The 27,295-nt window shown below is 41.1% G+C and overlaps 1 protein-coding gene across 3 annotated transcripts; it reads left to right on the top strand.

Moving 5' to 3' along the window:
- LOC132959318 (collagen alpha-1(XXVIII) chain-like) lies at window positions 1-26,403 on the top strand. 3 transcript variants are annotated; one of them, XM_061032230.1, is made up of 36 exons: window positions 1-314; window positions 473-630; window positions 2,008-2,582; window positions 5,326-5,346; window positions 5,431-5,493; window positions 7,818-7,871; window positions 7,986-8,030; window positions 8,196-8,222; window positions 8,656-8,700; window positions 8,885-8,929; window positions 9,437-9,490; window positions 10,755-10,823; window positions 10,932-11,000; window positions 11,302-11,370; window positions 13,620-13,688; window positions 14,552-14,620; window positions 14,856-14,924; window positions 15,027-15,095; window positions 15,183-15,254; window positions 15,340-15,408; window positions 15,523-15,594; window positions 15,761-15,829; window positions 16,182-16,250; window positions 16,726-16,794; window positions 17,311-17,379; window positions 17,833-17,901; window positions 19,173-19,241; window positions 19,337-19,405; window positions 19,493-19,573; window positions 19,781-19,816; window positions 20,233-20,269; window positions 20,443-21,000; window positions 21,702-21,967; window positions 22,051-22,297; window positions 25,061-25,255; window positions 25,433-26,403. In XM_061032230.1, the coding sequence occupies exons 2-36, from the start codon at window positions 480-482 to the stop codon at window positions 25,438-25,440; spliced, it is 3,687 nt and encodes a 1,228-aa protein (XP_060888213.1). In that variant the 5' UTR covers window positions 1-314; window positions 473-479; the 3' UTR covers window positions 25,441-26,403. The 3 variants fall into 3 exon arrangements, with proteins under 3 accessions (XP_060888213.1, XP_060888215.1, XP_060888214.1); XM_061032232.1 differs by having other exon boundaries at window positions 21,702-21,965; window positions 22,058-22,297; XM_061032231.1 differs by having other exon boundaries at window positions 2-314; window positions 21,702-21,965; window positions 22,055-22,297.
- The last annotated feature ends 892 nt before the right edge of the window (window positions 26,404-27,295 follow it).

Raw genomic sequence — 27,295 nt, forward strand, 5'->3', positions numbered from 1 at the left:
CATCTGGTGCACACTTTGAATGGCTTGAACTTGGGTCTAATGAGAGCCAGAATAAAGTCTAAACTTTTGGCAACACACTGCTGCTGCTGCTGCTGCTGCTGCTGCTGCTGTCACTATAAGGTGTCTACTTGACCTGCAGAAACTCAACTAAGATCCAGCAGAAGAAGACACCAAGTTGATGCTCAAGACATGGAGCTAAACTTACTTTGAATGAGGAATCTCTAATTTTCCTTTTTTCACCTTTTCCTGTGTTTCTTTACTTCAAGGAGAGCTTTTGAAAATAGAACTCATTGGAGACCTAAGTCAGCAATATTGTGAGTTATATGCATGCTTGATGCCTGAGTCTTGCACTCGGTGCTTGTTAAAGCTTGTTCTCTGACTGTCTGCAAGTTTTTATGGAGGGTATTAAAATCTGAGGATGTGTCTAGGTTTTTTTTTTTTTTTTATTCATCTCCTTCTGGTTCTTTCTCAGGGAAGTCATGGTCCCCTCACTGCACTGGATCCTGCTATTTTGGGGACTTCAAGGTCTTTTGGCACAGGACTATGAAGAAAACTATGAAGAAGAGGTGGTGACTACAAAAAGGAAGAGCAAACAATTTCCATCCAATTCCATACCAAAAAATGGAAAATGTAAGTCTAAACATGTCTGTCTTTTTCATATTTCTGGTAGGTGTTTGCAGGCTTTTTTTTCTCACTGATACTTATACTTGAAAAGTGGTTGGAATTTGTGCAGGTGGCACATGTTTCATTTTTGGTACTGCTAAGGGGAAAAAAAATAGAACATGATACTCAACAAGGACATCGCTGGAGGATGCAATCCACTTTATCCATTGATCATATCTCGGAGCTTTCTTGGAGCCATCCATCTCCTGCGAGAGCATTCAGTGCTCTGTTACCCAAATGTTTTATTCGCTCAGAATCCTGTTTCCCCAGGCACATTCTCCCCGTGACATATTCCTGTGTGAAGATTAATGTGATTTATCCTCCAGCCTATATTAGATCTGTGACCTCCTTCTACGGCTGAAGGTTGGTGCAGAAAGTAGAGTTACTTTTATTTCCTCTTTGAAATTATATGTCACATTTATAAACTCACTGCACTTACCTTGAAAAGGTATCATACTGTAAATCCTATGCCATTGATAAAGACCCAATTGATCATGCTCAAAAGTTTATTATAATACCCCCCCCTCCAAAATCATCTTTTTCAGTTAACTTAGTTGTTTGTAATGAAGCCAATACAGCTACTGTCTAATGATGCAATGCCAAAGTGTCATGATTTTGGTTTCTTGTTGAGAGTTGGGTGAGAAGGTTGATACCACTCTTATGTCTTTATGCTGAATATAAGAGAACCAAAGGATGGTTATCTTACTGTTACAAGAAACATGTTAAAATGGGAGAAAGTTAGCCAAACAGACAACAAGGACCGCCTACAAGCCCCTGTAAGACATGCTTATCATTACAATAAACTTTGCTTCACTTATTTTTGTACTTGCCTAGAGTAAGATGAAGAGATTGATTCCACTCTCATGTCTTATTCTTATAAAAGTAAGAACAAGGAGATAGTTAGTTAGTTAGTTAGTTAGTTATAAGGAGTTAGTTTAGCTTAGGTTTGGCCACCTTAGCATAAACACCGCTTGAAGAGGAAATTCTCAGCAGAACATGTGCCAAAACATCTCTCAACTCAAAAGTTATGATATTGTACAACTCCTTTGTTCAATCCATATTTCCAGTCTTTGTGCTAAGCTAAGATCACCTGCCACTGGATTAAGCTTTACCCTTCAACAAACAACATATATTGTGATTGGGATTTATACTAATAGCAGCTGTATTGTAGATGAAAATCATCAGACAGTTGGCAAAGGTATTTTCTTTTTGCAAATTTGTTCTAAGGACACCAGGAGGAAGCTGCAGTTTTTTGCATTCAGATGTGAGACTGGTATAGGTCCTGTCTAACTATTCTTTGACAATCTCTTAGTTAATCAATTGCCAACATCTCTTCCTTTTAAGCACTCATCGATGAAGATTGCGGTGTGGAGATAGCCTTTCTGATTGACAGCTCAGAGAGCGCCAAAGACAACCATGCCCAGGAGAAGCGCTTTGCCATGGACGTGATGGACCGGCTTCAGGGCCTGAGGCTGCAGACTGGCCGGGGGCTCAGCTCACGAGCCGCCCTGCTTCAGTACAGCAGCCATGTCATCACAGAGCAGACCTTCAAAGAGTGGAGAGGTCCTGATGAATTCAAAGCCAGGATTGCTCCCATGGTGTACATCGGCCATGGCACTTACACCACCTACGCCATCACCAACCTCACACGTATTTACTTGGAGGAGTCGCCAACCAGCAGCATCAAGGTGGCCATTCTGCTCTTTGACGGAATCTCTCACCCTAGAAACCCAGACATATTTTCAGCTGTGGCTGATGCTAAGAACCAGGGCATCCGTTTCTTCACCATAGGAATCACACCTGAAGCCAATGAACCTGCTAACATCGCACAGCTACGGCTAATTGCTAACTCCCCAGCCTCACGTTACCTTCACAACCTGCAGGACAGGAGCATTGTGGACAAAATCATTAAGGAAATAGTAAGTAAAAAGGAACTTATATTGATTTGTTTTAGATTGCATTCAGAGTTGAAGGTGATGGAATTACTGAGTCTGTTCATTGGCAGCTTTTTAAGATATTTGGAAAAAGCTTATAAAGTGAAAAGACCCTCTTCCAAAGGTTCTGCTGCTTAAGCCGTATTTGTTCTAGTATGACCAGTAGCCTAAGGTGGACAATGTTAGCTAGCATGCATTTAGTATCATTGTTAAATGTACATTATGGAGTCAAGTGTGACTAGATTCCTCTCATTTAATGCCATTGAATCACTTTGGTAGTGCTAACATTCCTGGACATGATTGATATTGCATGTATGTTTCATAATTACTTAGTCCCCAAGGCCAGTCATTTCTGAAAGGTGGACGCTTAAAAAGCCATTATGCCGACAGCCGTCTTCTGATTGAGTTAAATGTTAGCGTCTATGACTTCCTACTGCTGTACTGCTTCAACCCCCCACTGTTTTTTTGGCATGACTGAAGTACACTTGCTACCTGCTATCTGCTGCCATAGTAACAGGTCTGCTCTCATCAACTAAATCATCACTGTAGATTGAAACATACTGTGACAACCTCTCTTCAATCAACACTTTGATGGAACAATTTGAAGCTCTGAAAGTCTTCTTTGCCATGCATGTGTTGGAAGATAAGGGTTAGATCTGTATTTCAGACTGCTTATCTTGGCTTAAGTGATTGGTGTTATTTCCATAAACTGATGATACACTTCCACTGAGATAATTAGAACATGTGCTGCACAGCAACATCCTGTAGACAAAGCTGAGCTGTTTTCTGTAACATATGCTCTGCATTAAACTTCTTTGTGGGAAAATCGGGTGCAGCTAGAGAAGGAACCTCAAATGCACGCTACAGCATTTAAGCAGCAACTCAAACTTCAAACTAAGTCTTACTGTTGAGACAGGTGGTACAAATCCAAATATGATAAGGTGAAAAAAGACTCCAAGGGCATTGAACCTGACAGCCTGTGTTCTGCTTGCATGCAAGAGCTCAGCAGCAGCCAGTCCACTACCAGGCTTTCATCTTGTTGCATTGTACAGCATCTGTATGTCATAAGCATGGGCCTTTGTCTCAGCTGAGAAACTGTCTTTCATCTTTAGTCCCAAGCAGTGGCCTGTCCTCTAAGAATGGATGGACTGTCTTCAGACACCCCTCCCTACTTTTGAAACATCCTGAGGACATAGCAAGTCTTTTAATTGATCAGTCCATGTGGTTTGTGTTTTACCATTGCCCCTTACGTAGAGCTAGCCAGACCAACAACATTGAATGTCTTTCTTCATTATCTATCTAGCTATTGTTATACCAAATACAGTACAGACATAGAAACTAGCATCACGTTACATTTATTTATCTAAACAAGGCTGTTCTTTCTTTCTAGTCACTTAGCCTCTTACTAACTTACTTACCTACTTACTTTATTACTTACTTACTAACTTAGTATACTTACTGACTGACTTATACACTCACTTTCTTACTAACTAAGCCTTCTTCAATCAATCAATCAATCAATTTTTATTTGTATAGCGTCAACTCATAACAAGTGTTATCTCGAGACACATTACAAAAAGCAGCTTACTCTTTGTCTGTTAACATTACAAAAGAGCAGGTAAAAGACCTTACTCATTGTTATGTTACAAAAAGCAGGTAAAAGACCTTACTTATTGTTATGTTACAAAAAGCAGGTAAAAGACCTTACTTATTGCTATGTTACAAAGATCCGGCCTATCCATCATGAGCACTTTAGCAAAGCAGCAAAAGTTACAGTGGTAAGAAAAAACTGTCTTATTAAAAGGCAGAAATCTTCTGCCGGATCCCCGGCTCATGATGAAACAGTCTTCACAGGCCTAGACTGCGCCGGGTACGCAGTACGTAGTTCTTACGTACTTACTTACTTACTTACTTGTGCTAGCTAGCTAAGTTAAATTGTGAGCTTGTATAAATAACTACGTACCAGTTACATCTTCCTCAGTCATTTAGAAATGTGTTTAGAGAAAGATATGACTCTGTGAAGACCAAATTAAGACTAGCTAACATTGCCTTGCTAACATGTCTGACACTGTTTCTTCACTTCGATATCGATTATGTAGCCAAGCCAGGTAACAACCAAGCCTTGCTTGTTAGCCTGCTAGGTATTTAGCCATATCCCTCAATAAATAAGTGTATTTATAAGAACATGTCTTTTTCTCAGCTAAAAATGCTGTCTTTTCATCTTAAGTCCAAACATTAGACCTGCCTGGATGCTTAGCGAGGCGATATTACTGATCAGTGCATGTGGTTTGTGTTTAGTGTGGGTGGAATTTGGACCATTCCCCCTTGTGTAGAGAATGTGGTGAGCTTTGAAGAGAAAGGAAACCCGAGGGGTGAATTTAGGGGCTCTGGCAAGAAGTGTCTGTTACAGGCTGAAGTGGCGGATGTGAGTCCACTCAAAGAATCAGGTGGAGATGATTGATGTCTATTTGGCAAACTGAACCCAGACAGCAGTGAACATATTTAATTGGGTGTTTGAGTCACAGGTGTTTCTTCAGCTCATGTCTTTTGTCCTACAATGTAACCTTGAGTCCAGAATTTAAAGCTTAGCTCAGCGTTTGAATTTGGCTCACAGCAAAAGCTTTTTTCTTTAGATCTCTCTCCATAAATGTCTGCTGGCGTGTTATGAATGAACCATATGGAGCAAATTTGACAACATCCTGACATTTTTGTGTTTCTTGCTCCACAGATAACGCTGGCGGATGAAGGGGTAAGTGACCTGTCTGCGGCCTTTCCACATATTTTTTTATGACCCTGTATGGCCTGTCTGACTCTTCTCTCCCTGTGTTTGAAGTGTCCTCTGTCCCTGAGCAAGTGTGAGTGTGACAAGGGTGAGAGGGGACCCATTGGCCCTGCTGTAAGTATTACCCAGTTTTGGTCTCAATATCTCCAAATTATTAAAGAAAAGTAAATGAATTACTTATTATTTCTATATGTTATTTGACCTTTTGCAGACTTTTTCTTGATGACAGTTTTGATGCATAATTTAAACGGTGGCATTAATATCTCCTTGTCTTCAGGAGCTAGCCAACATTACTAACAACATCCAATCACTTTTGATGTTTGATAACAATCCAAGCTAACAATTAAGAAAGCTTGTTAACTTTCAAGGTATGTAGCTTTTAGCCCTCAATGTGAGGACTGTTCATTTATTAGTTTATTTGCATATTTTACTAATATCTCTATGATGAAACAAAAATTGATACTTAGATAAACTCTGTTATTAAGGTAAGAAAAAGAATGCCCTTCATTATAGTAAGTGAAGTTACTTTTATATTTGCAATTATTTCACCAACCGTTGGATCACTTTTTTATTTCACATTATTTATTTATAATTTACTTGCAATATTTGTATTTTACATTGACATAACACTGAGTACTCGGGTTCTTTTATGGCCCTCCTCTGCGACATACAAAAGGATCAAATGTCTAATTTTTTTAAAAACCACATGTATTTTTCTGCTGCCCCTTAAAGACAATTACTCCTAAAGTGGCTACTTTGAAGTGCTGTAGAGGACAGAACAGCTGACAAAGAGACCCTTGATGCTAACAGGCTACATAATTGCATGGTTTTGGTGGGTTTTAGTGAATCGTGTGGTTTCGAGATGCTCTGTTTCCCTGCAGCAGTGCGAGTAAAGAAAAATGCCTGACATTCCTCTTGTTTATTGGGAACAGGCCTATAGGCTTCACATATTTACACGGGAAATCAGAAAATTCATGTCTGTCTAAAGATCCCAGCCACATTGTGTTGTCTGAGGACTCTACTATGTGGATAAGATGTGACATGCTTCACTGTTTTGCCTGCCACCGCCATGTCGTGATATGAACACGCCTCTCATTACACAGAGAAGGTCAACCACAATTAGATGTAGTGGTTTTGCTTTGATGTATTTTAACAGGATGAGAAGAGAGTCATTACCCTCTTAGACCTAATGCTCCGAACAAAAGCTGTTTCACATCACGGCAACTGAAGGAAGCAGCATGTGAAGATGCAGGCATGAAAACAGGGAGGCACTTGAAAGATAAGAATTTTCACAGTCGACAACACACATGCATGAAAACACAGAGAAGAGCCAGACAGACAGTTGTCGGTAATGACTTCTCGCACACATTCAGACAACTCAAAGTCCCCTCTGACTCATCTGCTTCCAGACCCACTGGCCTTTATCCAAGATGAACTTCAAAAATGATTCTTCTGTGAAGCATTAAAGAGCTCTTAAACTGCATATTAGTGAATTTAAGGAACTTAATTTGAAGGAAAACCGTTGTACTAGCCTTCATTACATGAGCCATGAATGAGCAGCTAAACCGTAATGTACAGCTAATCAACATGTTAAAGTATCTCCTGGAGGATGGAAAATCTTTGCTAAACTTAAATGATTTAACATTTTGGGACATTCACCCATCTCTATTCTTGCTGCAAGTTTTATTTGAAGAATGATACGACTCCCTATCAGAGATAACAGGCTAGCAGCTAACTAGCTAAGCTCAGCTAGAGATGCATAAACAGGAAACAGCTACTCTGTCCACATTTAAACAACATGTGTTTTCTGACACCCAAAATCTCACAACTCGCATCAAAATCCAACTTCTAGCATGTTACAGACTCTTATTTACTTTCTTAATTATCTCCAGCCAAGCTACTGTACCTCTTAACCACTGCTCACAATTGATTCTAGACTACGCTAATCAGTGGAAGGCAGTAGCCTTATGCTTAATAAACATTGGATTTATGAGTGTTGCATTGATCTTCTCATCTTAATGTATAGATATTGATTAAAAGGTGTAGGTTTCACATTTGTAATGTGTTTCATTTGTTTTATTTAACTACTTTATCAGCTCTTCATTTACTTTTTGAAGACTAGATCTCATGGATTACTTACAGATGTTGCTAGATTTGTCCCTAAAGAGCAAATACATCAGCCTTAACATTTTGGTATGCAATGTTTAGTTTGTGTTGTGGAGATGAATGATTTAATTGTGGTTGCTAAATACCTATTCCTGTGTTGTTTTTCATAACAGATTATATACTTCATACAGATGATATCAAACATGCCTGAAAGCTATAAGATGCTATCTTGCTCTATTCTTAAAGCGCTGTTGATAGCACAGTTGCCAAATCTTTATTAGTCTGTTCTTATTTTCTGCCTAATGACGCGTCTCTTTTCACTTTCTCTGCAGGGCAAGAAGGGTCGTCCTGGAGAAGATGGGAGCCCTGGGTCAAAAGGACAGAAGGTGCTACCTACTGTTAAACTGCACATGACAGTCATATTACCATTTTAAGATTTTACTGGTAAAAATCAGAAGTTGTAAATTCTTAGTCAAACTAAAATCCCTTTATTCCCTTAGGGTGAGAGTGGTCTCAGTGGACTTCCTGGTCGGGAAGGAGCAGAGGTGAGCTGAGATTTATGAAGTCCAGATCCACAAGTACAGTATAAAAACATTTACTTTTGTGTCATGTTTAACATGTGTCACAACTACAGTAGATAAATAGACTGTGTTCTTTGGACGGTTTAGTTTATCTTTTCCTGACTTAACATGAATGTTTTGTACACACAGGGAAAATCAGGATACAAAGGAGAGAAGGTGATGTATGGATTCAATATGACCACATGGTTTGTCAAAGTATCAGGTTCCCACGCTTGTGGAAAATCTGAAACTTCTAGTGAGACCTGAGAATTATGTTTTCCAGACCTGATAAATTACCTTGAAAGCAGGACCATACAGAGAAAAGACTTTGGAAATATCCTTACATTTTATGCTCCTTTCTTCATCTGTGTTTCATGTCAAGCCTGTCTGCAAGTTTCTCTTGTTACTTTTGTTTTGTTGAGAATTTAAATGACGTATATCCCAGTGATTAGTTTCTGTAAACCAGCTCGTCTCTGGGATAACAAAGCCCAGTTTTCAAGATAAATGGTTCCCTCCTAAACTTGTTATTATGGTAAAGCCATAAAATGTGACTATAAGTCTGAAATGATGCATAATGCAGCTTCACTAAACTGCTTCTATTCCCTCACAGGGAGAGAGAGGGGAGTGTGGCACACCTGGAGTTAAAGGAGATCGAGTATGTACCCCTTCTGTGTTGTCAGAGCTTGAATCCAAGTTTAAGAACAATTCTTTCTGTTACAACAGCTGACCTTTATGAAGAGATTTACTGTTCCCCTCTGTTAAATACATTTAAACGTTTGTTTTTGGTGATCATGGATTATAATTTAAGCAATCTTTTTTAATGACCTATTCTTCTCTAGGGTCCTGAAGGTACCGTTGGCCCAAGAGGAAATCGTGGAATTCAGGTTTGATTTATGATTCTGTCATAATAAAATCCCACTGACCCTTTGCTAAGCCCAGAATCCTCCTAATTATCGTTCAAGCACCTGTTAAACTCTACAATATAGCATGGTCAGTATGAATTGTGCAATAGTACATTTGGCATATTTACTACTAAAATATTACAGTACGTTTTTTAAACAATGGCTACCGGATTTTATCACCTGCTAGCTAACTACCAGTTACTATGAAATGTTTGAAAATGTAGCCTCTAGCTAACAGTACTTGTTACAAAACCATGACCCAGATGCGTGTCCAAAGGGGTGGCCAAGGGTGGTACGGCCCCCTCTTGAAATTTGATTTGCCAGCCTGAATCCTCCACTATGTGTTTCTATTTGTGTCAGAGACAAAACCTGTGTTGAAATCTACACGTGCTCCTCTGTAGATATTCTTGAACTGTTCACTGTTTCCAGTAGAGTCTGATCCTTTATAATCTACAATGTATAACCCTTCAATATTTGTTTACAACTCAGGGTTTACCTGGTCCACTTGGTGATGTCGGACCTGAAGGTGTCATGGGTAAAAAAGTAAGTATTCATCAGGTTTGAGCCTTTGAAATCCTTCATGACATGTTGGAACTGAACGTGTGAAATCTGGAAAATGTTAAAATTACTAAGAAGTAAGAAAGTTGTAAATCAAACCTTCTGCACTCTCCGACACGTCCGTCTTTTATATTTGAATGAATTCACTGTAAACCAAAGACTGGCTTTGTCCAAAACCAGATGCATATCTGAGGAATACTGGGTTTCTTGGTTGGGGGTGTCGATGTTTTTTCCAGTCTGGTTTGAATTACGCCTCTTTCCTTGTATTAAAGGGGGGTCAATGTCAGCGGCCTCATCAGAAGCAGGATAATGAATAATGTTGTTACCTGTGGAGTGGCAGATGTGAGAAATGAAATCTGTCGCTGAAGTGGGTCGACTCAAGTGTTCTTATGTTCCTGCGAGTATTTCTCAGGATGCACTCACGAAGCCGACATTTAAATTACGTTTGGATTAAATCCATTCACCACGGGCGTAAATAACATCCCTAATGTCAGGTAGCCCTACAAACTGATGACACTGGTCATGCAAGCAGACTTTTGAAGGCTTATTTGTGAGTTATGATCCATCACCAGTGGAACATCTGAACCTCCCTGAACTACCTCGTCTGTTATTACCTTGACAAACTATTTGTCTGTTCTTACTTTTAAAGCTCCCCCTCCCCATGTTATAGCTGCCAATTTTGCCATAAGCCGTCACTCCCCGCCAAGTCTTCCCTCCTTAATTATTTTAGAAGAATGTTCATGTTGATTGTCTGGCTGTCATCCTATATCACCTGAATGGCAGACTAATGTCTAGCTTTAAACACTGTCCCGACTTGCCTGAAAGGGTAAGGGGAACGGGGGGGGAAGTGTCGGTATGCACGACTAACATTTCCACGCCCTCGTCACGCCCTCGTCCCGCCCCTCGTATGCCCTCCTGCTGCACACCACTGTTTTGATTTACAGCTTCTGAGTGAATAATTGCATTCTTTACCAATAAAGTCTTGGCTAAAGGAATGAAAGAACACCTAAGTACATGTCTAAACCCCCCTTTTAAAATAGCTAAATATTAGAGGAAGGAAAAGCAGTGTGGGTAAGTTCAGAGTTGGAGAAATTGGATGGTACCAAGAGTATATTTTGTAATTCAAAAATCCAGCTGTACTGATTATGTCAAAATAAGGACTTAGACACAGATAAGTGACAATCACACCTTTTGTTTATGCATCTGTGTGTGTGTTTGTACTTGTCTGACACTACCTCTCTGTTTATAGGGGGAAAGGGGAAATTCTGGGCCACCTGGAATCCAAGGGGAAACAGGGACCGGCCTTCCGGGACCCAAGGTAAAGCATGCCGCCCTGTTGTTTTTGAAAATGAAGTCATGAAAACATAATAATCCACCTGTGTCTCACCCCGTCCGTGTGCTTCTCTCACTCTCTCACATTTTGCAGGGTGATGTCGGTTTCCAGGGGCAACAAGGGCCTCCCGGTCCTCCCGGAGTTGGCGAGTCTGGACCTCTGGTAAGTAACAAACGCACACTCACACCTCACACCAAGGCTACAGGTGGTGGCTCCGCAGCATTAATGGACTCTTTTTCCTTTGTATTCTTGGGTTCTAAAAGGTTAACAAAAACAGAAAAAAATAACAACTGAGTAATACTCTCACTATAGCCCCATGTGGAGAAACCAAAAGCTTTACACACCTGCTGTTCTTGGTTACGGTTGCTAAGCTCTGTGGAGGGGTTTCACACACTTTCACATGTAAGAGGGGTCAGTTTTTATGTTCCTCCAGTGGTCACTTCCATTGTTGTGTTTTATCTAGGGGCCTCAAGGGCCACAGGGAGTCCAAGGAGAGAGAGGACCGTTAGGAGAAGGCCTGCCCGGACCAAAGGTGAGTCAGTGTCTTTTATGTCTCGACTCTTGGGGCTCACAGTTTTCCTGGGGAGCTGATGCAGTAATGTTAAAAGCTTTGAACCCTCATGACCCCATTTCATGAATTCATCTTCAATACACACACCTACCCAGTGAGCTGCGCACAGGCCCCGTCTGGGCTCCAGACCCCCGGGCGTAATGACAGGAAACTGACAACGTGTTTGGTTATGAGAGCTGATAACAAAACACAGAAGTCTCATGGATTTACATAAAGCAGGGCAGTGTGGATTTTTATGACCTCATCGTATGATCTGGTCCAGGGATCGTCCCTGTTTGAGGACACAAGAACATGCCATCGCAGAGCAGAAGAGAGACGTAGATAACAGGAAAAAAGCCAGGACTACTCGAGACCCATGGCCGAGTGAGTGAGTCATAGAGAGAGAGAGAGAGAGAGAGAGAGAGAGAGAGAGAGAGTGGAAGGAATGAGTCGTCTGTTGCGTCTGTCTCTTCTCAGGTCACAGAGACGCAGGGGTTCACAAAGACACACAGGTACACACAGGTGCCAAATCACACTGCACAGTCTCTGTGTGAAATATCAGAACCACGTTTGATGTACAGGCTTCATGTGTGGAGGCAAACATTATAAGTAGTAAGTTATGACAATTCTACAGTTCTACAATTCATTGAGCTCTTTATTTATTGATATGTATAATATGAATAAATAAATCCCCCTGTGTTTTATCAGTCAGGGCCATTGTACATAAACACATCTAAAATCTGATCGATGTCATATACAAAAAAAAACACATAATGGCAATAGGACAAATTATGTTTATGCACGGTATGAGAACATTTGTCACAAGAGCAGATGGTGATGATGATAATCTGAACAGGTTGCAGTTGTTCGAACTTTGACTCATTTCTCAAACTCGAGCTGAATTGGCATGAAAAAGTTTTAACGTGCTTAAGATGCTCACAAACTCATTTCCCTACAATTGGCACCGTCCTGGACCACCATCAGAGTTCCTTTAGATCATGTTGAGTTGAGTTAATTAAATCTGCCCCTGAGCCATATCAGCTTTTAATGTGTCAACTCAAAGAACCTTATTGTAGAACTTGTTTAACTTCAAATTAATTTCAGACAATATGTTGCTTTGTAAGGTTTCTCTTTCCTTAGAAAAAATGTAGGCGTTAAATATGCGTTCCATCAGAAGGCGTAGTAAAAATAATAATCATGATTCTCCCCGCTCACCTCTCCTCTGTGATGGTAACAGCTGAATTCACCCCTGAACAGGAGGAGGTGTATCTCCCGACATGAAAGATTGGCCTCGGGGTGCTCCTGTGCACAAATTGGCCACGGACTCGCAGATGGCGTTCTTGCTCCAAAGAATCGTTCTTCACATGACGTGCCTCGACAAGCTCCAGATTCACAGCAGCTCACAGCAGCTATATTACCCTTTTTCCACATCATTAGCACCTCAGCCTGTGTGCCAAAATGAGCGATCATAGAGTTAGAACCACAAATCTGAAGTTTTGCAAGCTGACATGCAAACACAGCATTAGTATGCTTATCAGTGCACGTCTGTGTCCGCCACTGTGTCTCTGTCGACCTTGGATGACCTTTGAAACCGGCGTTTTCTCAAGGGTAAAAATACTGTTGCAGAGTCGCACAGAAAATATGATGATGCACTTTTCTTTTTACATTCTGTCAACTTGGATAACCAGTCTTATCCCTCATTGTGTTCGCTTTCCTGCCTTTTCTTATCGATTTCCTCCAGATCCGTGTTAAGAGGCATAAAATACAAATACTGAATCACTTTTCTGTCCAATATGTTTATTCACAAATAACCTTAACTTGGTGTGTGAAGTGGAAAATACACCTGCTTCTTCTTACTGTGTACAGAAGCCTTCAATATGCAAATAAAAATATGCCTCAGGGTATGGGCCCCACCTACCACCACTGTATCTCCAATTATACCCAATCAGCAGCTGAGATTGAACAAACCACACATCGACAAGTTGGACACAAAACCTTAAAATGTTCCATCTTCAAATGCCAATCTAAATTCTTAAAAAAGAAAATATAACTCTTGTGTTTTATTGCTATGTGGGATACTCGGATGTACTGGTTGAGGATCAGTATCGGCCTGAATCTGCCCAGTTGAACAAACATCGGCCCATCAGCCAATAACGTTGCATTCATCGATGTCCGTCTCTGTAATCTCAAATTGCAAAAATGCAACAATTTATTTTTTTTTGTCTTCTCAGGGAGAGCGAGGTTTGGATGGACCACGGGGGCCGAGAGGACAGCCCGGCGCTGGAATCAAAGGAGACAAGGTAACAGCACAGAGGCAGTAAATAAGACGACCAGATGAAATGCTTTCACAGAGGCACGAACATAAAGCCAGAGCCCTGTTGCTAAGGCTAAGAAGGCCACGAGTTGGCAGAGCCACCAGTGAATGCATTCAGCGTGCTGTTATATAGGAGGTCACAGCGCACAGGTGATGAATCAAGGCTGTAGCTCGGATGGTGTAGGAGGAGAGCAGCTTCACAGTTTCAGGCTGATGAGTGTGGGAAAGCTCGCTCTGCGCTCACACAGTCACTCGGTTACATAAAGGGATTCTCTCGAACTTTTTAGAATCTGTTTGCAGATCTTTGCAGCCATCTGGCAATATTTGACGATTTTTAAATTTGTTTAAAAGTTACATAATTTCATCTTATGTCACTGGAACATGACATTCATTTTCAGGAATGAGCAAAGCAGTTTCCTACAGAACACATAAAAAGCATCTTTAAAACATAAAGATTTTTACATGAGCATGTGCTGACAGTTTGAATGTAGTCCTGTGGTGAAGTTAATCACAGATAATTGCAACGTTTTCCCACAGTAATGACAAACTATGGCCTGCAGGGTTTTCTGTGCATTAACATCATATATCTATAATGTCAATGTTGCATGTGACAGATACAAACATGTTGAATCAGAAATAAAATGTCCTTAAGTAAGGTGTAAAAGAAGATTTTACTGCATTAACAGACTTAGAGAAGTATATATCTGTTACTTTGAGGAACCTCTTGGCAGAGAGTCCTTACAGTTGGGTGCTTTCCACATGCTATAAATCATGTAATGCACTGTGTGATACCAGCAACGTTTACATGCTATTATCTTCACAAAACTCTATTCTTATCGGAACATGTAGGGGGATTTTGGCCCTCCGGGTCTTCCAGGGCCCCTCGGCCTCACAGGAGTCGGCATACAGGGCGAGAAGGTAAGCACTTTGAAGAGATGACACCGGTTGTGGCTTGATACAAAATTACAGTTTTCATGTTGTTCTCCTATCCACTTGATGTTAGTAGCATTGTTTTAAGGATTGTACAATGACAACTGGATTGTGGAGGGGGGCATAACTTAAAAAAACACTATAACCCCAGGTTTAAAACGTATAACAAGTCAATAGTGGGGCAGCTCAATGTATCTATTAATAACTAAAAAAAATCTTGCAGGGAATGGAAGGACCAAGGGGGCCACCAGGGATCAGAGGACAACCAGGAGAGGGCTTACCTGGATCCAAAGTTAGTTAAAACACTCACATTGTTTTTGATTTCAGTGTTGAATGTCTACAGAATACTATTATGTGTTTAAATGAGATTTGAATTTGTTCTTGTCTCATACAGGGGGACCAAGGTTTGCCGGGTGAGGTTGGCGCTCCTGGAGAAAGAGGAGCTGGAGACTCCGGAGCTAAGGTTATAAAACCAGCAAGAAATGAAATCTTTACAGTATTTGAAATGAACAAACCAGGAACTAATACTGATCTATGAATCTGTCCTCAGGGTGAGCCTGGATCAACGGGAATATCCGGTTTGCCGGGCCTGCCAGGGGAGGACGGAGCCCCTGGACAGAAGGTTGAACTCACCACCCATTGTTTCCTCGTCTGTGTGTTTGAACCATAATTAAGCAGCTAAAAATCTTGTATATGTGTGCCATTAGGGTGAGCCAGGAGCTGTTGGTCTCAGGGGACTGGAGGGGGCAGCTGGAATCGGCACCCAGGGTGAAAAGGTGAAAAAATGCCACATCTTTCATGCTTGATTGTATGTCTAAGGACTTTACTGACATGATAAACCAAGTCTTAAAAATCTGATTTATAACTGTATTCCATATATGACTCTTTAGGGGGACCAAGGCCAAAGAGGAATAAGGGGCTTGAGTGGTCCTCCTGGCATTGCTGGACCCTCAGGACCAAAGGTGAGGAGCCATTAATCCATAATCAGCTAATGAGTAGTTTGATATGTTTCCATTGAGACCCCTTTCGTAGGATTCTTTGAGGGCATAAATTGTGAGAATGATTAGAAAAGATCATTTGTGAGATAATGTTTGTTTATTTTCTTACATTTACATTCATCTTCAAAAGGGAGAACCAGGAGCACAAGGCAGGGGGGGTTCACCTGGACCACCTGGACGTTTTGTCGCTGGACCCAAGGTAAGGACCCTCAATCTCTTTTTTCCCCAGGACCACCCAGTGTGTTAATACGGCTCTGTCTGTTGGCTGGTCTGACCTTCAGCTGTGGATCATATTTGTAATCGCATTACAGTGTGAGTTCATGCAGCATCTTTCCTGGAAACGCAGTAACAATTAAGTCCAAATGAAAATCTCAATACATGAAAATAATATCGCAAATAAAAATACAGATATAAACTAACCAAATCTGTTGGATTAAAGAACATACATTAAATGATATAGCAGGTTATTAGCATGCTTTGTCCTGATTGTCAGTGTGAAATATGCTGTGTTATCAAACTGTAGCGCTAACTTGTGCTAACATGTGCTCTAGGGTGATATTGGTCCGAACGGTCCTCATGGTCCAGTTGGGGAGACTGGCTACGGACTTCCTGGTCCAAAGGTAAAACTCAGTGTAACCCCTCTCCTGGTCTTTTCCTGTTTAGTTTAACTTTGGCCTTTGATGTCTTCCCTTTGACACACACTTAATGCCAGATTTTCAACCAACAAGTGAAAGCATGTTTTCATTTCTCAACAGTCTGGTGAATTTAATGAAACACAGATGATAAAAATCATTTCCCAGCATCCATTAGAAACAGAAAATGAGCCGGCGAATACAAATCTGCACACAATCTTGTCCTTGCTCAACATTAATTCCGAAACTCCATTCATAAAATACAGACAGTATGTTTTGGAGGTTTAGCCCCGTCCCCTGTTTTAATGTATTGTACAGCACAGAAGCCTGTGAGGGAGCAGAAAGCACATGTGTCCATTTACAACCACATTCCTCTTCTGTTTGCTTTGAACATCTCTCCTTGAATCACTTTGTATCCTTTACATCAATGAATTATTGACTTCTGAGTATTTGTCCGTTGCAGGGCGACCGTGGAGAACATGGCCCTGCAGGTCCATTTGGTCCCAAAGGAGACGGCTATCCCGGCCCCACGGTGATGAACTGATTTAGACACTTACATGCCCACCTTTCATCTACACATGCAGTGATCTATCGCTCTGCCTTTGTCTTCCTTATTCTACACATCGGTTCCAGACGTATATCCATCATTGAGACATTTATTACCACAGTTTACAGTGTCCAGAGCTTTTACATCTCCTGAGTGTGTTTCCCTTAATCAAGACCATGGTGAGGGGGACAAGGCGGGATGATGTGAAGCCTGTAGGAGTTCATGTGATCATATATTTGACATTTTGGGAAATATACCTTTTTTACCTTTATTTTGATAGGACAGTGTATAGAGTAGGGAGAACCAGGGAGAGAGGTGAATGACATACATGAAAGGAGCCACAGGTCGGACTGGACTTGGGCACGACCTAACCGCTAAGCCTTCTGCGCTCCATTAATTAAAGTTTTTTTTTTTTTTTGTCTCCACCTGTTTCCTATCAAAGTTTCAAACTACTCCCTTTAAAGTGTTAACAGCGTATTGTATCTCTTTGTGTGTGTTTAGGGTCCTCCTGGTCTGCCTGGACTTCCAGGAGAACCCGGCCTTGAAGGAGTGGGCATCCCCGGACCAAAGGTGAGAGCTTTGATCTTTAAGACCAAAATATGATGTTTGTCAAAAAAAGTTAAGTGCAATATCTCTTTCTGTCTGTCAATGGGATGTGATGTGGAAGCAACTTGTCGGCAGCATCATTTGAATAATGAATGTTTATTAAATAAAGGAACCAAATGTCACATTTGGATATCAGTGTGATTCAGATGGTTTCTCTGTTTGAGTCTAAAAAGATCAGTATCTCTCTGAAAACTGAGCCAAAGCAATTTTCCAAAACTGTAAGATTAACTTTCAAATCTGCACTGAAGATAAGTCAAAGCATTTCCGCACTGGGAGATTTTTAATCACATTTTCATTCAAGAAAGTAATGAAAGGAAACACACTTTTCCTCTGTGCAGAGGTGAATTTGTTTGATGGATCATAAACGCTGTGTTGTTTTTGTGTTCATATATCTTCACCGTCTTTTCCTCTTGGCAGGGCGATGTCGGTTTCAGAGGGCTGCCGGGTTTACCAGGACCTCCAGGGGAAGGCCTCCAAGGACCTCTGGTACCTCCCAGCTTTCACTTTTTGATTTCATTTGAAATAATAATAACTTCGGCCAACCTCGGACCAGCTTACCTCCGAGCAGCAGTGGCGTGGTCTCTATGGCGATTCTTGTATTTAGACTTTTCATTTGCATGTTTATGTCGTAAACACAACAGAAACTGTATCCTGTTTCTGAAAACACATGTCAAGGACAAACATTGTGTTTATTTTTGCAGAAAGCGTTCTGTGATTTTATTTGACATCCAACCAGATGGTTTAGATTGAGTCATAAGAATGACGTCTTTGTTGTAGACATTTAAAAAAAAAAAAAAAAAGGTGCTAACATGCCCAACACAGTGCCTTTATGTTCAAAGACTGGTAGATCATTTGTTCAGGGTATTTATCTTAAATCCCCCCACGGCACTCTGACACATTAGAGTGTGAATCTCTGCAGACATATGTGTCTGATGAGGAGCATTTGGCCCGACAGGCCTGCCTGAAACAACACCCAGCCCCCACCCTCAGATATCACATCCACACTCACTACTGGCTTCAGAGCTGTGTTTCAATGAGGACTCCAATAAAGCTGTTAAATAGAGACTAAATGAGGAAAGCAGATCACACTGACATGACTCAGTATCCAGGTTATATATAAGACATTTGACGTCACAAGACATTCTTATATGGTTATATGTCGTCATTTACCTTATGTTGCCTTAAATACGGACCTGCTGTGTAACCAGAGATACAGTAATGTAATGCTCTTAAGTGAGTCAAAAACAAGAAAGAATTGTTTTATTTATGAAGAAACTTATTGTTTTAATCAAGGAGAAAAGCCATTTCAAAAGTACAAAAAACTGCAGTTCCTTGAGTGTCCACTTGAGGCTGGTTGAAGTCACACACAAACACATACAAAAACAAGTGTTTGCAGCCTGTTTCAAAGACACATTTGGTCTGACTTACCCACTTCTTCATCTGCAAACGGTGGATGGGGTTGACATTTCTTTATAACTCATCTGTTATGATTCATTATAAAGGGCATGGCTGAACTGACCGACAGGCAGGCGCGTTGTAGTTGTTTGTCAGGAGGCTGCTGGTCCGCCTCAGCTCAGGCTTTTGTACTAAGTTGATGAAAGTTAGGTTGAAACAGCATTTCAAATATGGCGACTGCCACTGCTAGGCTGATGTATGATTCAGTGATCATACATCAGGTGTCATTTTTATGTGACATATAAAGATGAATGATAAAAGTCCATCCCAGATTGGTGCTAACTGGATCTTCTGCACTGCAGGGTAACCCCGGGCGTCCTGGACCTACAGGGCCACAGGGGCCACAGGGACAAGGAATTCAGGGACCAAAGGTGGGCTGTGATGAGTTGTCTTTTTTATATCTATACATCAATGTGTAAACTCCTTCTCCAACGAGAACAATCTTATACTGTTGTGTGTGATTCAGGGTGAGCAGGGGGCTCAGGGGGTGACGGGGCCAAGAGGGCTTCGTGGAGAAGGCTTTCCTGGAGCTAAAGTGAGTCACCTTTATTTATTTACATTTTATATGAACATTTATTAATGCTGTTAAATAACTGACATTTCACCATGCGACGTGTGACAGGGTGACCGTGGTTCTGCAGGGGAGAGAGGGCTGAAGGGTATCAAAGGAGAGTTGGGAGATTCTGGACAATCTGGACTTCCCGTGAGTGACTCTAAAGACGTTTTTTATCTATATATATTTATTTATTCCGTAGTGCCTCGTTCAAAAAAAAAACATGCTTCCCCTTCCTCTTAACTTTGAAAATGTTACACACTTAAGCTCTGGTTCTTGTTATTTCTCATTTCAGCAAATGTAAGTGTGGTAAAGGACATCCTGCAGCCTTAAAACTTTGTTTTATCTTTTTTAAAGGGCCGGCCTGGGGTCAAAGGTGAAGCAGGCCTCACAGTGAGTCTCTATTTATTATGTGCTTTGTGCATTAATTGATCAATCAAATGCTATACATAAGTTTGAGTTCTATCAGCAGAATGAGACAGATTTGACACTTTGATGATTTCTAACAGACACTATAGAAAGCACAACACAGTGATACATCATTAAAAACAAAACCACCTCAACTACAAAAAGTAAGATCTTGATAATAATTGTCAGCTACACACATATAAAGAGAAATCAAAATGTGTATACTTTTATTTTATTTTGAAAAACTGATTCAAAAGCAGACCTTTTCCTTGTCATTCAATATTTTGAGTGACGCTTCTACTTTAATTGAATTGAATTATCTGCCTACATCTTCTACCGCTTCCTTTTTTTCTGCTGCTGTTTATTTATCCGCTCACTCTGTGTTGCCGTCTTGATTTCAGAGGGAGGATATCATCCGAATGATCAAAGAGATCTGCGGTAAAGTATCTTCTGATCTTCTGCAGTATTTCTTTCACCTCTCAGGCGGTTTGAGTGTTACAAGAGAACGCTTTAGCCTCTGAATGTGAGCCTGTGTCTGGTTTTATCTGTAAGCCATCAGATCAGATTCCACTTCCGCCATGATCTCATGTGTTGATGTGATCTGATTCCAGGATGCGGCATCAAGTGTAAGGAGAGGCCGATGGAGCTGGTGTTTGTCATCGACAGCTCCGAGAGCGTGGGCCCCGAGAACTTTGAGATCATCAAGGACTTTGTGAACGCCCTGGTGGACCGGGTCACCGTGGGCCGCAACGCCACCCGCATTGGCCTGGTGCTGTACAGCCTGGAGGTGAAGCTGGTGTTCAACTTAGCACGCTACGTCACCAAGCAGGACATAAAGCAGGCCATCAGGAACATACCGTACATGGGAGAGGGCACGTATACGGGTACGGCGATACGTAAAGCTACCCAGGAGGCGTTTTACAGCTCTCGTCTGGGGGTCAGCAAAGTGGCCATCGTGATCACAGACGGACAAACGGATAAACGAGAGCCCGTGAAGCTGGATATAGCCGTAAGAGAGGCTCATGCTGCAAACATCGAGATGTTCGCTCTGGGGATCGTGAACACCTCCGACACGACGCAGGCCGAGTTCATGAGGGAGCTGAACCTGATCGCCTCCGACCCCGACACCGAGCACATGTTCCTCATCGATGACTTCAACACGCTGCCAGGTCAGAGTCATACTACTGCAGCAGAGGAAGTAACTACGAGATGTTCTAACAGAGGGATATAGATGTTTGATGTTAGGCACATTCATTTGTCCTCATTTAGTTTGAATGTGTGTCTTTAAAACTTTAAGATTTGTGGTCGTTAAAGGGGGGCTCCCTTTTTCTTTTAAGCAATAAATCTTCCAACGTAACTTTTTGGCTATTTTAGGTCACCATAAGATCATAGCTTTTGTATATTTTCGGCCAAAATGGTAGATCCTAAAGGTTTTATTCATAGTATGCACAAAAGAAAAAATCATCTTGGGAAGACATCACTCTTTGTTGAGCCTGGGGAGGTTTTTCCTGTTCAGACACATATTAAATATTAACAACAGATCTGATAAGAATTTGTGATTTTTCTCATATTTACCTTGAATAGCCTTCATTTTTCCCTAATTTGCTGTTTCCATGCCCAGTTAATCACCTGCTGGCTCCATATTTACTGTCAGACCTGATAGCATTAGTATTTAACTCTCCACAAGGAAGTATACTTGCTTTCTGCTGCATTGCATGGCCACCCTCCTAATAGCTGTTGAGGTATTTTTGACTCTACAAAAATGTTGGACCGTCTTACCTAAAGACCAACATTGCCAGCCCCAGAGTCATGTTGCTACAGTAGCGCGGCAAAAGAAAAATCCCACATCTCTCTTGTCTCTCTGTCTCAGCTCTGGAATCCAAGCTGGTGAGCCAATTCTGCGAGGACGAGAACGGAGCCCTGATATACAACAGGATAACTAACGGCTACAATGGGAACAACGGCAACAATGGCAACGGGAACTATGCCGTCGGTGGCTATGGCTACAGGCCTCTGACCGAGCAACAAGGAACAAATGTCCATCAAACGGGCACCAGCACTGGAGGCAGCACTCAGAGCCAGGGCGGGCGGGTGGAGATCACCCAGCACGGCAGCAAAGGATCCAGCACAGCCAGTGTACGGAACAATCTCATTTAGACTTACTTAGTTAGATATGCTAATAAAGTTTGTGACACATTTCTTTTGTTTGTCCAAATCAGGGAGGAGGAGGAGGAGGAGGAGGAGGAGGAGGGCGTGTGACAACAAGCTGGGGAACGGAGCGGGGGGACACTTTTAACCGTTACAACCCAGAAATCACTTCTTCCAGTGAGGACTCCTCCAGTACCAGAGGCTCCTCCTCATCCTCATCCTCATCTTCATCTTCATCTACTTCTACAAATATAAGCACGTCATCCTCGGGTGTGTCTGTGCAGTACGTGCCTGTATCGAGGCCAGCTCTCCCCAAAGGTACACACTCTAATTGTTCCTTAAAGGACTTATTCTACTCTTCTGCTCCTATTTCTATTGTGTTTCTCTAATCTCTGTTTACAGAATCTACATAAAAATGAAGAAAGGTCTTGTTTCTGTTTGTAGTACATTTGTAGTCCCAGGGATATTGACCCATCAGATATCAGCTTTCTTTGCTGAATGTAGGAAAAAAAGTATGGAGAGGAAAAGCAGGCGGAACACAATCCACATTCTGGCTTCAAACAGTCGGGATCTGATGAGGATTTATTTATCTCCAAAAACAGAAATCTGCACGCAAATTGAGCTCAATCAATTCTAGATCAAAAGTTTCAACTTGGAACAGCATCACAACATGACATGCATAAACAAGTGAGCACCCCATGATTTATAAAGTAGTTCTCTTCTCTTCCTGAGGACAGACACGACAAAACATCCGTTTTTACTTTTTGCTAATCTGCATCATGGTGCTGTTATTTCAGCAAGCTTTAGACATACTGATTGTAAGTGAAAGAAAATATGTTTCTTTTTCCGGCTCATACTGCTGAGTTAAGCCAGAGGTAGCGTCTGTGGCCTTATTATTTGCAGGTAAACTAAGACTCACCAGAAACAGATGAACATGCGCTCCAGAAGGACCAAGAAGTGACAGCATTGATCTTTTACATTTATCCAAAGAGTTGAATATCGCTTCTTTTCGGTTCTAAACAGATGACCGCTACTGAAGCTGCAGATCAGACTCAGAACAGGCGGTGCACAGAAAAGGAAGTCTTGCCTGGAAGTCATTTGAACACTGACCGCTGGCTACAACAGAAGCTTGCTGTTACTCCCAGAAGCTTTGTTGTTTTCAGATTTGTATTTTACAGATGTAGAAAATGTCCTCTTAAAAGCCACTGAATGAAGAGATATCAAACAGTCAGAGCAGTCATTCAAAAAACTGTGATGATGGTTAATACAGGGAAACTCTTTCAACAACAGAAACAGTAAAGCTGCTTCCAGGGTCTTTAAATGCATCAGTGTAAGATATACATTTTCTCTATCACCCTTCCAATATGTTTTGAATATTCGATTAGCACATGTCTGCTGTTTCTTTATCAGACCTCTAACAGCACTCATGATATCAAGTTTGACATGAGGACTTTTTTATGATCAAATACATTTACTCACTTGCTTAAATTGGAACATTGTATGACGTTAGCTCATTAGCTTAGCTGCGGTAAAGGCTGTAAAACAAACATGTCTCTAGAAGCTGTATTTTAAACTACACCTGTGGTTTAGTGATAAAACCAGCTGCATCACTTCAACACCAACCGAGACCGCAAGTAGACAATGTCTTTTATATCTAAATGTCCTAAACGTTGATGAACATTTTTAATAGGCTGATGAAGATGTAATAAAGTAATAATTCAAAGTGTAAATGGGCTCTCACTGATAAAAAGAACATTGTAGTTTGTTCCAGTAGTTTCACTTTATTCTTTATCTGACAGTTAAAAATGTTGCTCAACTAAAAATCCTGCAACAAATGAAGTTTATAAACATTTTGTGAGTGAAATAAAAGGTTCTGTGGTCTTCCTCATGAAATTTGTCATGTGAGGCGCTGTTAAACAAAAACCTGTTCCCATTCTTACGACAATGAGCAGCTGTTTTCACAAAGTAAGACTTTGACTGTGGTTTCTATTAAACTCACAGCCCGTCTAAGAATAGACATCTCAACTCATCTGTTGTGCATCTGTCGGCCTTGTGAGTAGAAATCTACTGCCATGAATTCTGTATAACTTCAGGTTTTTTTTTAACTATTAAACATGGAGCTCTGTTCTCTCTGTGCCCTCTGGATCGTTTTAGATAAAAGGACATTTTTCTTAAGAGTTTAACAACGTTGCTGCTGTGCTCAGTACTTGTGCTGACTCATAATTTTGTCTCAGGAACATTTCTCTAGATAAGCAAAAAAATAAAAAAACTGACGGATGATTTCCTCTCTGCTGTGTGATCTCCTCACTTGCCCCACAGAAGCCGGCTTTTTTGCCCGTCATGTGTATGTGACTTCCTGTGTCCCTAGAGCACAGCCTCAAGCGGACACCTGACCAACTGCAGGATTTTGCACTTCCACATTGTCTTCATTTTTCAAGACTGGAGGATGCCGCTTGGATGTAGTGTAGCGTATCATATCGTATCAAAGTTTAATGTAGCGTACATATTTAAATGTATCATATGGTATTGTAACATATTGTAATGTAGTATGTTGCAAGTGAAAAATGTGTTGAATACTCAACTCACACGACAGATACAAGGCAACACTCTCAGGGCACTGTACTTTCTAATACCCCTGTAGCTACATTTCTTTAAAAAAATGTCTCTCCTTTTCTTGTCCCCAGTGAAGCTCCAGACAGTGTGTCTAGAGTACATGTGTTCTCTGAGACACTTTTATCCTTGAACAGAACCTCTGTATAAAAAAATCAGTCCCTCTATTTGCAGCGACAACAGTGGAGGAGCATGATGCAGCGGTGGCCTCTCTCAGAGGTTATGATAAGTGCTCTGTGATTGACAGGTTCGGTAATGAGGTCATGCAGGTGAGGAGAAGGAAAGCCAATTATTTTTGATGCACTGAGGACAATTTTATAGAATCTGCGGGGAGAAGAAACAGATGTTGCCTCAGAAGAGACGACTGAGGTGGGATTAGGTGGCCCAGTCATGAAAGGATGAGAGGAGGTGAATCATTTTGCTGATCTGACCTTATTTTTCCCATCATACCACTTTTTTTTTTCTCTGCAGAAACTGTACCACTGGACCCTCGCTGTGGCTTGATCCTGGACCAGGGCACGTGTCGGGACTACAACATCCGCTGGTACTACGACAAGCAGGCCAACGCCTGCGCCCAGTTCTGGTATGGAGGCTGCAATGGAAACAAGAACCGCTTTGACACAGAGGAGGAGTGCAAGAGGACGTGTGTGATCGCCAGATCCACAGGTACACACAATTCATCCCTGACTCAGTAATGCCATCATTATGTCTCACACCCTGAGAATCTGTCGCTTTCTTTTTCATTTCTTTTGCAATTTCCTCAGCAAAAACGAGGCCATAACATTTTTATTGATTCCAAATGTTTTCATGTATGGACTCCCTTATTTTCCTTTTTCCCCCCAGGAGGCTGAGTGAAGGCATCTGCCTTACATCTGCTGTAGATACTTCAAGGAGGGGCAGCTAATACCAGCCATTTTTCACAGGGTTATGTCAAATCTCTGCATAATTCTCAGGCATAAACACAAACACTGATGATTAATATCACATTTACATTTCAGAATCAGCATTACACCCCCCCCCCCCCCCCCCCCCCCCGTAGCACTTGTGGTAAAATGATTCTCCTAGTTACAGTTAAAATAATGCCTTTGCTTTGATACATACCTCCATTGTGGTGTTGTTTCATATCAGCATCTATCAAAGTGAATTCTCCATCACTTATACTCAGGAATACTCATCTGCATCCTCACTGTGTGTGTGTCTGTTTCCCCAGGGACTCCCACACCCATGGGACTCTCTTTTTCACACACAGTCACAGTGAGCGCTGCAGATTGTGAAAAACACTTTTTTTCACTCAGCATGACCAGCAATCACTCTGCTGTGTTGTCAACTTCACATTCATGAACCTAATCAATCAATCAGACGCAGAGGGGCTGCATTATCACAGGAGCCAATCACACACAGCTGAAATGAAGCCTCTCATCACTTATATCAATAACATATTAGTTTGTTTTTATATTAAATGACTGATGCTCTGTAACTTCATTTTGTGCCTTTGAATGTGTTTGTTTTTTTTGTGATGTTTTGTGTTTATATTGTTTCATGTCTACTTTGACTAACTGTGCATTTTCTCCAGCAGTACTTTAACAACATAACACTGATGGACACACACACATTCACACACTGCCCTCTACTGGGAAACAAAAGCTGATGTCACTGAGACACTGTATGAGTAGAATAGATCTTCCATTGTTCAGGAAACGGTGTGTCTTTATGTTACCACTCCATACTGACTGTAAAATAAGTATTCTGTATTGTTTATAACATGTTCAACACCTGATGTCAAACATTTGTAATAAATACAACACTAATCCTAACATGTGCAAGAATTCATATTCACGACAAGGAACTGTATGCAAATTATTTTGATATCTTTAACATTAGTGTGGTAACAAATGTAATAATTATATTAAATATTCTAATAGGAGTGATGTTAGCTTGGAAGTGGTTCAGTGCTAACGTTCAATCAGAGGAGAATGGCCTGCACATTCAAATTGTAACATTTTCATTTAGCACAGGGGTTCTTGATTCAAATGTTTAGATTATAAGTTGTGTTGGTATTTGGCCATACTGATTTCACTTCCACTGTGAATAATCGACGGCATATTTTGTGCAACAAATACAATTTTAAATGGGTGTACATATTCTCAAATCCTATATAGTTAACCTTTTATCATAAAGGCAAAGTTCAATCCTCGTTAATTTCCATACAGTCCCTAAATACTCCACATAAATGTATACACACACGTTTTGAAATGTGTATTAATCTGAAGTGACGTTATGGAAGTGGAAGGGATTTCCAATGCAGACTCTCCTCTCCCCTTCTGCTTAAATTACATGTTAGGCACTCCTCGACAAGTGGTGTAGTCTGATCTATCTTTAGTGCTGCCCACGGGAGAAATGTTACCTAACTCTACAGACTCCTCACACTTTAAAGGCCGCAGATGTAGGACTTAGCAAAAACCCATCATTAGTGGACTTCTTTAACTTGTACTTTTAACATTTTGTACTAAAATCTGTGCCTGTGAGCAAACTGATTTAGGTGATATATCTTCAGGAGCAGATGAAACAGAACAAGTGTCTTTTAAAGACACTACCTCAGAATCACACACTGTCACTGAAACGCAAACACACACACACACACACACACACACACGACCAAGCAGCTGGACAATAATGAACCCCACAGGGACACAGGAGAGCCATGCT

This window comes from Labrus mixtus, chromosome 24, assembly GCF_963584025.1.
Source record: "Labrus mixtus chromosome 24, fLabMix1.1, whole genome shotgun sequence".
In the NCBI taxonomy this organism is placed as follows: domain Eukaryota; kingdom Metazoa; phylum Chordata; class Actinopteri; order Labriformes; family Labridae; genus Labrus; species Labrus mixtus.